The sequence below is a fragment of the Halichoerus grypus genome, chromosome 2 (genome assembly GCF_964656455.1).
Source record: "Halichoerus grypus chromosome 2, mHalGry1.hap1.1, whole genome shotgun sequence".
Taxonomy (NCBI): Eukaryota; Metazoa; Chordata; class Mammalia; order Carnivora; family Phocidae; genus Halichoerus; species Halichoerus grypus.
In genome coordinates, this window is record NC_135713.1 from 149,227,384 (window position 1) to 149,243,360 (window position 15,977).

The window sequence follows — 15,977 nt, forward strand, 5'->3', positions numbered from 1 at the left end:
TGACCAGCACTGCTACGTGGAAACATACCTCGGGGTGTATAAGAACAGTCTCTCCCTCCTGTACACTCCCTCTAGCCATGCTCCCCTGGTCCCACCTTGGATGTGGAAAGGGGAGGTGGCTGGGTGGGTGGGTGACGTCAAGGGACAAAGTCTAATTGAAAGAGCAACACAGTCTGGCTTGGGTATAAACCTGTTCCACCTAACTGTTACCTCCAAAGCACTGACCTGTGACATCCAGGTGGAAGGACACCTTCTGGCCCCCGGCCTCACAGCTGTACTCCCCAGCGTCCGCCTTGCCCACCTGCTGCACCACCAGCCACCTGCTGCAGCCCTCGGCCTCCATGCATATTTTGGAGCTTGCACTCAGCTTCTTCCCATCCTTGTACCATGTCACCTCTGTCTTGTCCTGGGCCACCTCACAGCTCAGGGTGGTGCTGGCCCCTGCCTTGGCCTGCTGCTCACTGCGTGCTGGCTGCTCCTTGGCAAACACAGCTGCAGGCTCTGGGGACAGGGAAGGATGCATGGGGTCAAAGATACCATGTAGGTCAAAAATACAGCCCTGGGATTGACAGATGAATGGATAAAGATGTGGTATATATATACAATGGAATATTACTCAGCCATCAAAAAAATGAAATCTTGCATTTGCAACAACGTGGATGGAACTACAGGGTATTATGATAAGTGAAATAACTCAATCAGAGAAATACAATTATCATATGATTTCACTCATATGTGGAATTTAAGAAACAAAAACCAAGGAGCATACAGGAAGGGAGGGAAAAATAAAGCAAGACAATATCAGAGAAGGAGACAAACCATAAGCGACTCTTAACTTTAGGAAAACAAACTGCTAGTTGCTGGAAGGGAGGTGGGTGGGGAGATGGGATAACTGGGTGATGGGCATTAAGGAGGGCACATGATGTAATGAGTACTGGGTGTTATATACAACTGACGAATCACTGAACTCTACCTCTGAAACTAATAATACGTTATATGTTAATTAGTTGAATTTAAATTTTAAAAAAGAATACAGCCCTGGGAAAATAGGCCTAAACAGGGAGGAGGGGGGACTGGAACTCTTTCCAGGCTCTATACCAGCTGTGTGGTCTGAAGAAGTCCTACCACTTTCTCAGCAACAACTAACACAATTTATCTACACACTCTATCACTGCTCTACGTGGGCTGTTCCAGGTGGGGAGTCTGAGAAACTTCCCATGTATATGGACTCTGTGGGGTCATGATACATGTATTTCTCTACTTTTCTAGAGGACATCAGATCTTTTCTGTATGGTTTGAAGGTAATTTTTCTACCTCTAGTCTACAAAGCTCCTGAGACTCCAAGCTGTTTCCTATCTTAGTATTGTCAACTGGTGGCTATCTGGTGGGAGTCATTGTACTTCCCCCCGATTGTCACTGTCTGCTGATTGATGAGGCTGGGCACCTTCCCCAATATTACTAGGCTGGCCATAACTATTTGCTCTTCTGTGGTGACACTCTTGGTGTGTTTGCTCATACACCAATAGTACTGTCTTTTCTCTATTCATTTTAAGACACTCTTTATATATTTAAATGTTAAAAAATGACAACTATGTGTTTTAAAGTTCCTTTCCCAACTCTGTGACTTGCCTTTCACTCTCTCATGGCCTCTTCTGATGAATGAAATTTTGGTTTTAATGTAGTCACATAGGTCTATCTTGTCCCCTTGCATTTAGGGTATTTGTGTTCTGTTGAAGAAATCTTTCTTTACTAACTCTTTAAAAAACTGTGCTGTCATTGGAGGGTTTTACGATTTTAGCTTTTATACTGAGGTCTCTAACCCACCAGGAGTTGATTTTTTTATGTTGTGTGAATTCCCAGTACAATTTATTTTTTTCCATATAGTTAAGTGATACAAGCACTATTTATGAAAACAACAACCCTTCTCTACTTCTTGCATAGACACTGCAGTAAAAACAAAACAAAACAAAAAACACCTGGGGGTTGGCAGGAGTCCATTTATGTAAGAATCTGTTTCTGTTTTATTTTGTTCCCTTGATCTGGTAACTATTCCTGCATTGAGGTGCACAGATAGCATATATCCATGTGCAAAACAGAGTCCTAAAACAACTAAAACATCATAATTCAAAGTTCAGTTGAAATATTTCCAAGTATAATTATATGGTCAAAACTTCCCCTATCCTGATTTAAAGAAATCAGGTTCTTCACTAGCAAGAACCTGATACACTCCTGAACAGGGCATCTGGGGCAATCAAAAAAGCACAGTCAGATAACCAAGGTGTGAGATGCTTAGTCTACTTCAGCACCCGAGCATGACGCACAGCCATAGTCCTGTGCACCAAGGAACTCTGGGAGTGCTCTGTGCAGGTGTTCAGATGCATAAGTAAGCATTATGACATGAGAGCACCACTCACGGCCCCAAAAATGGCCCCTCTCGCTCTACACACCCTTCTCATTAAACCTCCACTGGTCTAGCCCTGCCTATGAAATTAGAAGGCAACAGGATGGCAGAGATGAAAGGGTGAAGACTAATGGAAGGAGAATCAGAGCCTGTGGGGTCTGTAATGCAATTGCTTCATTACCTCCAAATAAGACTAACTTAGTACCAGAAGGAACTGACCTGTCACGTCCAGGTGGAAGGACACCTTCTGGCCCCCGGCCTCACAGCTGTACTCCCCAGCATCCGCCTTGCCCACCTGCTGCACCACCAGCCGCCTGCTGCAGCCCTTGGCCTCCACGTGCACTTTGGAGCTCGCACTCAGCTTCTTCCCATCCTTGTACCACGTCACCTCTGTCTGGGCCTGGGCCACCTCACAGCTCAGGGTGGCGCTGGCCCCCGCCCTGGCCTGCACCTCACTGTGTGCTGGCTGCTCCTTGGCAAACACCATTGCAGGTTCTGGGAACAGGGAAGGACACACAGGGTCAGAGTCACCTTGTAAGTCAGGAAGGCAGCACTGGTGAAAGGAGCCCGAATGGAGAGGCAGGGGGACAGAAACGTCCCCAGGTTCTGCACCAGCTGTGTGGCCTGGAGAAGCCCCCTCAGCAATGGGTAGCCACAATCCATCTACACCATCCACCACAGCTCCGTGCTGCTCCAGATGGGGATGCTGTAAGACCTCACCGCGCACACACTCCTCTAGGAGACGATCGGCGGGGTCACGATGCATGCATACCTCAGCCTTCCCAGGTGACGCAGGCTTTCCACAAGTGTGCAGAGGAGTTCCTCCACTCCACACTCATGCCCACTGCGTTGTCAACTATCGGCAACCCAGTGGGAGTGAAGCTGTATGTGCCTGTGGCTGTCTCTGGCTTTGCTCTGAAGACTGACAAAGTGATGCGCATTTTCTGATGTGTTTGGCCATTAGCATCTGAAACCAATACTGGACTATATGTTAACTAACTGGAATTTAAATAAAATACTGAAAGAAAAAATAAAATAAATTCCACTTATTTCCTTTATTTTGTACCTTTATCTTATTTTCCTCCTTATTGTGCTGCTCATTGTTGGACAGAAAGCCTCCTTACCTCGTCTCCAATCACAAAGTCAGGTCTTCCATTTTTTTTTTTTTACATTAGTTTCAGGGATATAATTTAGTGATTCATCAGTTGCATATAACACCCAGGGCTCATCACCTCATGTGCCCTCCTTAATGCCCATCACCCTGTTACGCCCTTCCCCCACCCACATCCCCTCCAGCAACCAGCACTTTGTTTCCCTAGAGTTAAGAGTCTTTTATGGTTTGCCTCCCTCTCGGTTTACATCGTATTTTATTTTTCCCTCCCTTCCCCTATACTCCTCTGTTTTGTATCTTAAATTCCACGTATGAGAAAAATCATATGATATTTGTCTTTCTCTGACTAACTTATTTCACTTAGCATAATACCCTCTAGTTCCATCCACGTCGTTGCTAATGGTAAGATTCCATTTTTTTTGATTGCTGAGTAATATTCCATTGTATGTATGTCCACCTCTTCTTTATCCATTCCTCTGTCGATGGACAGCTGAGCTCTTTCCACATCTTGGCTAATTGTTAAGTGTGATGTTAGCTGGTGTTTCCTGTACTACTGTTTTCCAAATTAAAGAAGAGCCCCTTTATTTATAGTTAGTTAATAATTTTGTATTACAAGACAAATGGATAAAGAAAATGTGGTCCAGGGGCGCCTGGGTGGCTCAGTCATTGAGCGTCTGCCTTCGGCTCAGGTCGCGATCCCAGGGTCCTGGGATCGAGTGCTGCATCCGGCTCCCTGCTCCACAGAAAGCCTGCTTCTCCCTCTCCCGCTCTCCCTGCTTGTGTTCCCTCTCTCACTGTGTCTCTGTCAAATAAGTAAATAAAATCTTTAAAAAAAGAAAAGAAAAGAAAAGAAAATGTGGTCCAAATATACAATGGCATATTACTCAGCCATCAGAAAGGATGAATACCCAACTTTTACATCAACATGGATGGGACTGGAGGAGATTATGCTAAGTGAAATAAGTCAAGCAGAGAAAGTCAATTATCATATGGTTTCACTTATTTGTGGAACATAAGGAATAGCATGGAGGACATTAGGAGAAGGAAGGGAAAAATGAAGGGGGGTGAATCGAAGGGGGAGACGAACCATGAGAGACTATGGACTCTGAGAAACAAACAGGGTTTTAGAGGGGAGGAGGGAAGGGGGGATTGGTTAGCCCGGTGATGGGTATTAAGGAGGGCACGTACTGTATGGAGCACTGGGTGTTATACGCAAACAATGAATAGTGGATCACCACATCAAAAACTAATGAGGTATTGTATGGTGACTAACATAACATAATAAAATAAAATGTAATAATAATTTTGTATTACAGGATGATGTTAATTACATTTTATCAAATAGTTTTATTCAGCATTTATTAAGATAACCCCTTTTTCTCTTTCGATACATTAATATCATGCATTCTTTTGCTTTTTTAATGTTTCTAATGTTAAAACAACCAGACACTCTTGTACTACAACTTCCATCATAATGCATTGTCTGCCTCATATGTTGTACAACTTGGTTGGCTAATAACTTGTTTAAGAGTTTAGCCTTGAGTAATATTCCATTGTATACATGGACCACATCTTCTTTATCCATTCATCTGTTGAAGGGCATCTCGGCTCTTTCCACAGTTTGGCTATTACGGACATTGCTGCTATGAACATTGGGGTGCATATGGCCCTTCTTTTCACTACATCTGTGTCTTTGGGGTAAATACCCAGGAGTGCAATTGCTGGGTCGTAGGGTAGCTCTATTTTTAATTTTCTGAAGCACCTCCACACTGTTTTCCAAAGCGGCTGTACCAACTTGCATTCCCACCAACAGTGTAAGAGGGTTCCCCTTTTCCGCAACCTCTCCAACATTTGTTGTTTCTTGCCTTGTCAATTCTTGCCATTCTACCTGGTGTAAGGTGGTATCTCAATGTGGTTTTGATTTGAATTTCCCTGATGGCTAATGATGATGAACATGCTTTCATGTGTTTGTTAGCCATTTGTATGTCTTCTTCAGAGAAGTGTCTGTTCATGTCTTCTGCCCATTTTTTGACTTGATTATTTGTTTTTTGGGTGTTAAGTTTGAGAAGCACTAGGTGTTACAAGAAAACAATGAATTGTGGATCACTACATCAAAAACTAATGATGTATTGTATGGTGACTAACATAACATGATAAAATAAAAATTTAAAAAAAAAGAGTTTAGCCTTGATATTCAGAAGGTTTTGGCCTATAATTTTAACTCCACATGTTTTCCTCATAAGATTTCAACATTAATATTATGCTATCTACAACTACATAAAATGAGTTGGAGAGTGTACATCCTTTTTCTATTCTTTAGAAAAATCTTCATGAAAATGGGATAATGTCTTTTCAGGAATATTTGGTATAACTAGCCAATAGATCCACTTAGCTTAGACTGTTCTCTATGAAAATATTTCTTTTTTAAAAATTTTTTTAAAGAGGGGGGAGGGGTAGAGTTAGAAGGAGAGGGAAAATCTCAAGCAGGCTCCACGCCCAGGACAGAGCCCGATGCAGGGCTCGATCTCACAACCCTGAGATCATGACCTGAGCCGAAATGAAGAATCAGATGCTTAACTGACAGGTGCCTTGCAAATATTTTTTTTTTATTAATGGTTCCATTTCTTTAAAATTTATAGGACTATTTGAATTTTCCATTTCTCCTTATGTCAGTTTTGATATGGTAGTTTTCTATTAAATTTTTAAACTTTCAAAATTTTTACCATGAAATAATCTGCCAAGTTCTCTTCAAATAATGTTTCACAAAGATAACTAGCATAATTTTTTATATCTTTACACCACAAACCACTAAATACAGATAGGATACCGCACTGTTTTGTGGTGGCACCTCTAAGTCAAATGTGGAATCCTTATTGAACGCTAAGACTCTCTTAACAAAAGAAAATGAATCCATTTCTCAGCCTTCTCTATGAACCAGCCAAGGAAGCACAAATACACACTAATCACTAGGTAATGCTACAAAATAAATACTGGTCTACCAGTCAGGCTGCCATTACAGTAACTCATCTTTAACAAAGTGTGCTGATATAGCCTAAGCTATTTATTCCTCTCCATTTCTAAATTTATATATCAGACTCCAAGGGGAATTCTGACCAAGAATGCTTTAACTGAATACAAAAGATTTGCTTTAAAAGGAATATTCCATACCTCAGAGGTATGTATCACAGGCATGTATCTACCAATTTCTGCTTTTGTATACTTTACACAGACATCGCAACACGGAATGGATCTAGCTGTTACAGAAAGAGCAGAGAGAGCTTCTCTATCCACGGGCAAGGAAGGAAGAGATTCATAGAACATCTAAAACTTGGATAATCCAAAGTCAGTCTGAGATATTTACAAGTATGGATGGGTAGTTGAAATTTCCCCTTATCCTTGATCAATGGGATCCAAACATCTGGCCAGTGATAACCTGCCTGTGGTTCTGAGTGAGTGAACCTGGTAGCTGCCAGACCATCCAATAGGAGGAAATTTACATATTCCCAGGTGAGAAGCACCTGGTCTACTTCAGACCCAAATTCCAGGCCACAAAGAAACTGGGCAGGTTTGAGGAACATATAACTAAGCATCAGTGTGCTAAACACCACTGAAGGTGGACACAAGTGGTCCCCTTCCTTCTTACACACCTGTTCAATCAAGCCACTCTTGAGCCTCCCATGTGAAGATAAATAGGAAGGTAGGAGGATGTGACATGGGAGGTGATGGTGAGAATAGTAGAGATAATCTGGGCTCTAAATCAGTCCCATGTTCCCAAACAAGGCTAATTCACTACCTTAAAGAACTGACCTGCAACATCCAGGTGGAAGGACACCTTCTGGCCCCTGGCCTCACAGCTGTACTCCCCAGCGTCCGCCTTGCCCACCTGCTGCACCACCAGCCGCCTGCTGCAGCCCTTGGCCTCCACGTGCACTTTGGAGCTCGCACTCAGCTTCTTCCCATCCTTGTACCACGTCACCTCTGTCTGGGCCTGGGCCACCTCACAGCTCAGGGTGGCGCTGGCCCCCACCTTGGCCTGCACCTCCCTGCGTGCTGGCTGCTCCTTGGCAAACACCACAGAGGGCTCTGGGGACAGAGAGGGATGAAAAGGTTAAGAGACACAGCTGGTACTGCCTAGGTCACAGGGATGAAAGCTTCAGAGTTCAGTAAATTTCCTACCTGGAACAAATGCCGTCATGTATCCAGCAGGGTGTTGGAGTGTGTCTGCGAACATATGTCTCCTGTCCTGGAGCCTGAGTGTACATTTGGATGTGTCCTGACTCAAGAGCAATTCCTAAGGCTGGTGCAAGGTGGCAGAGGTTCCTCTGGCTTCTGTCCCTGCTAGTTCACTGTCCTTCCAGGTGACAGCCAGCCCTTGTGGGCAGGTGGGGCTGTTCACTGCTATACCCCCAGCACATGGTGTGCCCACTACACACTACATCTTATCAGTGTAACTCCCATGCAAACTGCAATAATTCATGTACACAGCCCAGGGAAGTTTGGTGTGCCTGTCCCCACATAAACAAAACAACAAATGGAAGAGGTTTAGCCCCCCACTCATTACTGACCATCCCCAAAAGTAACCACTATCTTGACCTCCCCACCACTGGTCACTTTTGCCTGGTCTTTGATTTTCACATGAATGCACACTACATTGTGTGTTCCTTGGGTGTGTTTTCTTTCCCTTGACACAATGTGAGATCCACTTGTGCTGCTGAATCGACGGATAGTTTTCCATCATATGAGCACCTCAATTTATCTTTCCCGTGCCTCTTATGGTTTGTTTCGGCTGTTACCAATTTGGGATATGGTGAGTGAAGCTGCTATGAACGGTCTTGTATGTCTCTTTGGGGGCACACAAAACTGCTGGGACATAGATATGGCCACACTGACTTTAATAGATATTTCCAGAGCGTTTTCAAAAATGGTTGTGCCAACTTACACTCCCACCAGCCATGTGTGAGAGTTCCATTTCCCCACACCCTCACCAACACCTGAGATCACCTCTTCTCAAAAACTGTGTACGTCCCATTAAACTCAAGTGCATACACACAGAGTCTCAGGGATTCCATGCTGCAGAGGCAGCCGGCCACGCGTACAGTCATGGGCACAACCCATGTGAATGGTGGCCCACTGCATGCAGGCACCGGGCAGCTCAGTGGTGGCTGAGAAGGTGAGAGTCAGCACACAGCCTATCGAGGGAGGCAGACAGACAAGCACACCAGCCATGACGGCAGCAACACAGTGCTGGGGTGAAGTTAAACGATGTGACATGCATGGGTCCCTAGGCTCTGGGGTCAGGGCAGACCTCTCTCAGGAGGCAGCTTTAATTAAAGCGTAAGGGAGACATTCTACGGAGGTGAGCCCAGAGCCGGGCTCTTCTGCAGGGATGCTGTGAAGTCAGTGAGGATGGTATAAGGGAGCCGCTCGGGGATGTGGGGTCACACTGGCCCCTGTTTGTCCCCTGGGGGCACCTCTGCATCTGGGTTTGACATGATAATGACAATGCAGGCAGAGCTGCTACTAAAAAACAGGGAAACCACCAGCAGGTGCACACTTGTGTGCGCAGAGGGATGAAGTTAAGAGTTTGAGGAGCCAGGTCTCCAGGGAAGAGGGACCTTGGAGAATTGAACCGCCACACAGCCACATTCCCCTCACAGGGTCTGACGAGACCTGAAGCTGCCTGGCACAGGAGACTAGGAAGCCCCACAGAAAACCCCTGAAAACCAGAGCACAGAGCACACGCTGGCACTTCGCATTCCAGGGAGACAAAGATTAGCGCTGAGCATCTGCTGGGAAAGGGGCCTCACCCACACCCAAGCATCTGCAGGAATTTGGGGAGGACCGCGCCCAAAATTAGGGCACACCAGAGACAGAAGACCCTGATCAAAACCGCAAGGCAGCCCCATCAGCATGGTCCTGGAATGAGCCGAAGTTTGGTTGCCTCTCCCTGCCTAGCACAGGAAGGAACAACCCTCTTTCTGGAATAAGATAGCATCATCCATACCCAACAAGTTTTCTCATGCAATGTCTGACAGTCAATGAAACGTTGCTGGTGTGCCAAGGACAGGAATAAATAGAAAACAAAACAAAAGGACAATACCAGATGATGGGTTATTATGTTTTTTCAGACTGGGATATGGCCATAATTAATACTGTTTTTTTTTCTTTTCTCATTTTTTATTTTTATTTTTAAAACTTTTACTTATTTATTTTTTAAAGCTGTGGTCTTTTTAATTTTTTTTTTTTTTAAAGTAAGTGCTACACCCAATGTGGGTCTTGAACTCATGACCCTGAGATCAGGAGTTGAATGCTCTACCAACTGAGCCAGCCAGGTGCCTCTCTTCTCTCATTTTTTTTTTTATCTCTTTTGTCAATTTTATTTATTTATTTATTTTTAATTTTATTATGTTATGTTAGTCACCATACAATACATCGTTAGTTTTTGATGTGGTGATCCATGATCCATTGTTTTCGTATAACACCCAGTGCTCCATGCAGTACATGCCCTCCTTAATACCCATCACCGGCTAACCAACCCCCCCTCCCCCCTCCCCTCTAAAACCCTGTTTGTTTCTCAGAGTCCATAGTCTCTCATGGTTCGTCTCTCCCTCCAATTCCCCCCGCCATTTTTCCCTTCCTTCTCCTAGTGTCCTCCATGCTATTCCTTATGTTCCACAAATAAGTGAAACCATATGATAATTGACTTTCTCTGCTTGACTTACTTCATTTAGCATAATCTCCTCCAGTTCCATCCATGTTGATGTAAAAGTTGGGTATTCATCCTTTCTGATGGCTGAGTAATATTCCTTTGTATATATGGACCACATCTTTATCCATTCATCTGTTGAAGGGCATCTCGGCTCTTTCCACAGTTTGGCTATTGCGGACATTGCTGCTATGAACATTGGGGTGCATATGGCCCTTCTTTTCACGACATCTGTGTCTTCAGGGTAAATACCCAGGAGTGCAATTGCTGGGTCATAGGGTAGCTCTATTTTTCAATTTTTGAGGAACCGCCACACTGTTTTCCAAAGTGGCTGTACCAACTTGCATTCCCACCAACAGTGTAAGAGGGTTCACCTTTCTCCACAACCTCTCCAACATTTGTTGTTTCTTTCCCTGTCCATTTTGGCCATTCTAACTGGTGTAACATGGTTTCTCAATGTGGTTTTGATTTGAATTTCCCTGATGACTAATGATGATGAACATTTTTTCATGTGTCTGTTAGCCATTTGTATGTCTTCTTCGGAGAAGTGTCTGTTCATATCTTCTGCCCACTTTTTGACTTGATTATTTGTTTTTTGGGTGTTGAGTTTGAAAAGTTCTTTATAGATCTTGGGTACCAGCCCTAGTGTCATTTGCAAATATCTTCTCCCAATCTGTGGGTTGCCTCTTTGTTATTAATACTGTTTTAAATGAAATTTTAAAAATAGATCAAGGGAATCAGGGAAAAGATGGCAGAGGAGTAGGGGACCCTATTCCAAGTGGTCCCCAGAATTGAGCTGGATATCTACCAGACCACTCTGAACACCCACGAAATCAGCCTGTGATGTAAGAATATCTGGATCTCTCTATCAAACAGAATATCACAGGCAGTTGGTTTTGAGGTACGAAGCAGGGAGCCCTGATTCCATGGGCAGATATCAGAGGATAAACGGCAGCAGGAGGGACCCTGGCCATGGGGATCCTGCACCACCAAGGAGCGATACCTCCCGCGCTGGGGACAGGGCACCGACTCACAGATGGGTAGCGGTGAGGAAAGGACTTTAGGGCAGCCCCCAGACGGAAACCCGGAGCGGTGGGGCCGTGCATGCAAACTGGGGGCGGCTGGCGGTTTTAGAAGCACAAAGGGCAGAGACCTGTCCCAACCTGGAGACGAAGACTGGGAACCCTGCTGAGGGGTGCACAACCCGGGATGCTGCAGTTTATAGCAGCACAGACAGAAACGGAGACGGTGTGTCCTGGAGAGCTCACTGAAGAACAGACTGCAGTCTCTCTGCTCTGAGGCAGAGGGTAGGAAACGGTCTCTTCTGCTCTCTCAGAAGAGACGTGGAAAGCCACCAGGGAAAGCCATCAGAGAACAAAAGCCCCCCAGAAAACGGTTTTCACTTAGCCCATCCCCTGCCACAGGGGGCAGGGCAACTCTGCCCAAACAGGGTTGCCTGAGTAACTGCATGGCAGGCCCCTCCCCCAGAAGACAGGCTGGAAGAACAAGAGGCCAGCAACCCTAAGATCCCTAGAAAACAGGTGCATCTTCCTTAGGTTGTGGTCAATAATTTGGACTCTGTACATTCCCTCAACCACCCATCAACAGAATGACGAGGAGGAGGAACCCCCAAAATAGGAAAGACTCAGAGATTGTGACTTCTGCCACAGATTTACAAATGGATACACATATAAGCAAGATGTTGGAAATGGAATTCAGGGTAGCAATTGTGAAGACAATAGTTAGAATGGAGAAATCGATTAATGGCAACATACAGTCTCTAAGGGCAGAAATGAAGCTGAACTGGCAAATCTTGAAAATACTATCAGTGATTTATTTCGCTCAGCATAATACCCTCCAGTTCCATCCCCATCGTTGGAAATGGCAAGATTTCATTCCTTTTGATGGCTGCTGCATAATATTCCATTGTATATATATATATATACCACATCTTCTTTATCCATCATCTGTCGATGGACATCTTGGCTCTTTCCATAGTTTGGCTATTGTAGACATTGCTGTTATAAACATCGGGGTACACATACCCCTTTGGATCCCTACATTTGTATCTTTGGGGTAAATACCCAGTAGTGCAATTGCTGGGATGTATGGTAGCTCTATTTTCAACTTTTTGAGGCACCTCCATACTGTTTTCCAGAGTGGCTGCACCAGCTTGCATTCCCACCAACAGTGTAGGAGGATTCCCCTTTCTCTGCATCCCTGCCAACATCTGTCGTTTCCTGACTTGTTAATTTTAGCCATTCTGACTGGTGTGAGGTGGTATCTCATTGAGGTTTTGATTTGGATTTTTCTGATGCCGAGCGATGTTGAGCACTTTTTCATTTGTCTGTTGGCCATTTGTATGTTTTCTTTGGAAAGTGAAATAAGTCAATCAGAGAAAGACATGTATCATATGACCTCACTGATATGAGAAATTCTTAATCTCAGGAAACAAACTGAGGGTTGCTGGAGTGGTGGGGGGTTGGAGGGATGGGGTGGCTGGATGATAGACACTGGGAAGGGTATGTGCTATGGTGAGCACTGTGAACTGTGTAAGACTGTTGAATCACAGGCCTGTACCTCTGGAACAAATAATACATTGTATGTTAAAAAAAAAAAAAAAAAAAAAGGAAGAAGAAGAAGATAGCAGGAAGGGATAAATGAAGGGGGAGAAATCAGAGGGGGAGATGAACCATGAGAGACTATGGACTCTGAGAAACAAACTGAGAGTTCTAGAGGGGAGGGGGTTGGGGGGATGGTTTAGCCTGGTGATGGGTATTAAAGAGGGCACGTACTGAATTGAGCACTGGGTGTTATACGCAAACAATGAATCATGGAACACTACATCAAAAACTAATGATGTAATGTATGGTGATTAACATAACATAATAAAAAAGAATCCAATTTAAAAAATGCTATCAATGAGATCCAATCTAATCTAGATAACCGAACACCTAGGGTAAGCGAGGCAGAAGAATGAATTAGTGATCTAGAAGACCAATTGATAGAAAAGAAGGATAAAGAGGAGGCCAGGGAAAAACAACTCAGAATCCATGAACATAAAATCAGAGAAATAATTGACACCACGAAACATTCCAATGTCAGAATTATTGGGATCCCTCAGGGGGTGGAGAGAGAGAGAGGACTAGAAGATGTATTTGAGCAAATTGTAACTGAGAACTTCCCTAATCTGGGGACTGAAACAAACATTCGTGTCCTAGAGGCAGAGAGGACCCCTCCCAATATCAAGGAAAACAGGCCAACGCCCCGACATGTAATAGTAAAACTCAGAAATCTTAGAACCATGGAAACCATCTTAAGGGCAGTTAGGGGGAAGAGATTCCTTATGTACAGAGGGAGGAACATCAGAATAATGTCAGACCTATCCACAGAGACCTGGCAAGCTAGAAAGGCCTGGTAAGACATATTCAGGGTACTAAATGAGAAGAACATGCAGCCAAGAATACTTTATCCGGCAAGGCTGTCATTTAGAATGGATGGAGAGATGCAGAGCTTCCAAGATCAGCAGAAACTGAAAGAATATGTGACCACTAAGCGGGCCCTGCAAGAAATATTAAGGGGGGTTCTATAAAAGGAGAAAGACCCCAAGAGTTATAGAGAACAGAAATTCACAGGGACAATCTATAAAAGCAAGGTCTTCACAGGCAACATGATGACAATAAATTAATATCTTTCAATAATCACTCTCAAATTGAATGGCCTAAATGCTCCCATAAAACAGCACAGGGTTGCAGATTGGATAAAAAGACAGGACCCATCCATATGCTGCCTACAAGAGACTCATTTTGAACCTAAAGATAAATCCAGACTGAAAGTGAAGGGCTGGAGATCCATCTTCCATGCCAGCGGACCTCAAAAGAAAGCTGGGGTAGCAATTCTTATATCAGACAAATTAGATTTTAAACTAAAGTCTGTAGTTAGAGACACAGAAGGACACTATATCATTCTCAAAGGGTCTATCCAACAAGAAGTTCTAACAATTGTATATATCTATGCCCCCAACATGGGAGCAGTCAGCTACATAAGCCAACTGTTAACCAAAATAAAGAGTCATATTGATAACAATATGTTAATTGTAGGAGACCTCAATACTCCAATCTCAGCAATGGACAGATCATCTAAGCAGAAAATCAACAAGGAAACAAGAGCTTTGTTTTTTTTTTTTTGTTTTTTTTTTTTTTTAATTTTTTATTGTTATGTTAATCCCCTTACATTACATCATTAGTTTTAGATATAGTGTTCCATGATTCATTGTTTGTGCATAACACCCAGTGCTCCATGCAGAACGTGCCCTCCTCAATACCCATCACCAGGCTAACCCATCCTCCCAACCCCCTCCCCTCTAGAACCCTCAGTTTGTTTTTCAGAGTCCATCGTCTCTCATGGTTCTTCTCCCCCTCCGATTTCCCCCCCTTCATTCTTCCCCTCCTGCTACATTCTTCTTCTTCTTTTTTTCTTTCTTAACATATATTGCATTATTTGTTTCAGAGGTACAGATCTGAGATTCAACAGTCCTGCACAATTCACAGCGCTTACCAGAACACATACCCTCCCCAGTGTCCATCACCCAGTCACCCCATCCCTCCCACCCCACCCCCCACTCCAGCAACCCTCAGTTTGTTTCCTGAGATTAAGAATTCCTCATATCAGTGAGGTCATATGATACATGTCTTTCTCTGTTTGACTTATTTCGCTCAGCATAATACCCTCCAGTTCCATCCACGTCGTTGCAAATGGCAAGATCTCATTCCTTTTGATGGCTGCATAATATTCCATTGTATATATATACCACATCTTCTTTATCCATTCATCTGTTGATGGACATCTTGGCTCTTTCCACAGTTTGGCTATTGTGGACATTGCTGCTATAAACATCGGGGTGCATGTAGCCTTTCGGGTCCCTACTTTTGTATCTTTGGGGTAAATACCCAGTAGTGCAATTGCTGGATCATATGGTAGCTCTATTTTCAACTTTTTGAGGAACCTCCATACTGTTTTCCAGAGTGGCTGCACCAGCTTGCATTCCCACCAACAGTGTAGGAGGGTTCCCCTTTCTCCGCATCCCCGCCAACATCTGTCATTTCCTGACTTGTTAATTTTAGCCATTCTGACTGGTGTGAGGTGGTATCTCATTGAGGTTTTGATTTGGATTTCCCTGATGCCGAGCGATATTGAACACTTTTTCATGTGTCTGTTGGCCATTTGGATGTCTTCTTTGGAGAAATGTCTGTTCATGTCTTCTGCCCATTTCTTGATTGGATTCTTTGTTCTTTTGGTGTTGAGTTTGATGAGTTCTTTATAGATTTTGGATACTAGCCCTTTATCTGATATGTCATTTGCAAATATCTTCTCCCATTCTGTCAGTTGTCTTTTGGTTTTGTTGACTGTTTCCTTTGCTTTGCAAAAGCTTTTTATCTTGATAGGAAACAAGAGCTTTGAATGATACACTGGACCAGATGGACCTCATAAATATTTACAGAACATTCCACCCTAAAACAACAGAATACTCATTCTTCTCGAGCGCACGTGGAACTTTCTCCAGAATAGACCACATACTGGGTCACAAATCAGGTCTCAACCAATACCAAAAGATTGAGATTCCTCCCTGTATATTCTCAGAGCACAATGCTTTAAAACTGGAACTCAATCACAAGACAAAATTTGGCAGAAATTCAAACACTTGGAAGCTAAAGACCACTCTGCTCAAGAATGTTTGGGTCAACCAGGAAATCAAAGAA

At 43.8% G+C, this 15,977-nt stretch overlaps 1 protein-coding gene across 1 annotated transcript in view; it reads right to left on the reverse strand.

Annotated features, from left to right (window-relative positions):
- LOC118554338 (obscurin-like) overlaps positions 1–15,977 on the reverse strand; it is a 130,689-nt gene that overhangs the window by 80,826 nt on the left and 33,886 nt on the right. The window contains exons 11-12 of the mRNA XM_078067712.1: positions 7,320–7,595; positions 2,621–2,896 (exon numbers count right to left, since the gene is read on the reverse strand). Of these exons, the coding sequence (XP_077923838.1) occupies positions 2,621–2,896; positions 7,320–7,595 (552 nt within the window). The remainder of the gene's footprint in view (positions 1–2,620; positions 2,897–7,319; positions 7,596–15,977) is intronic.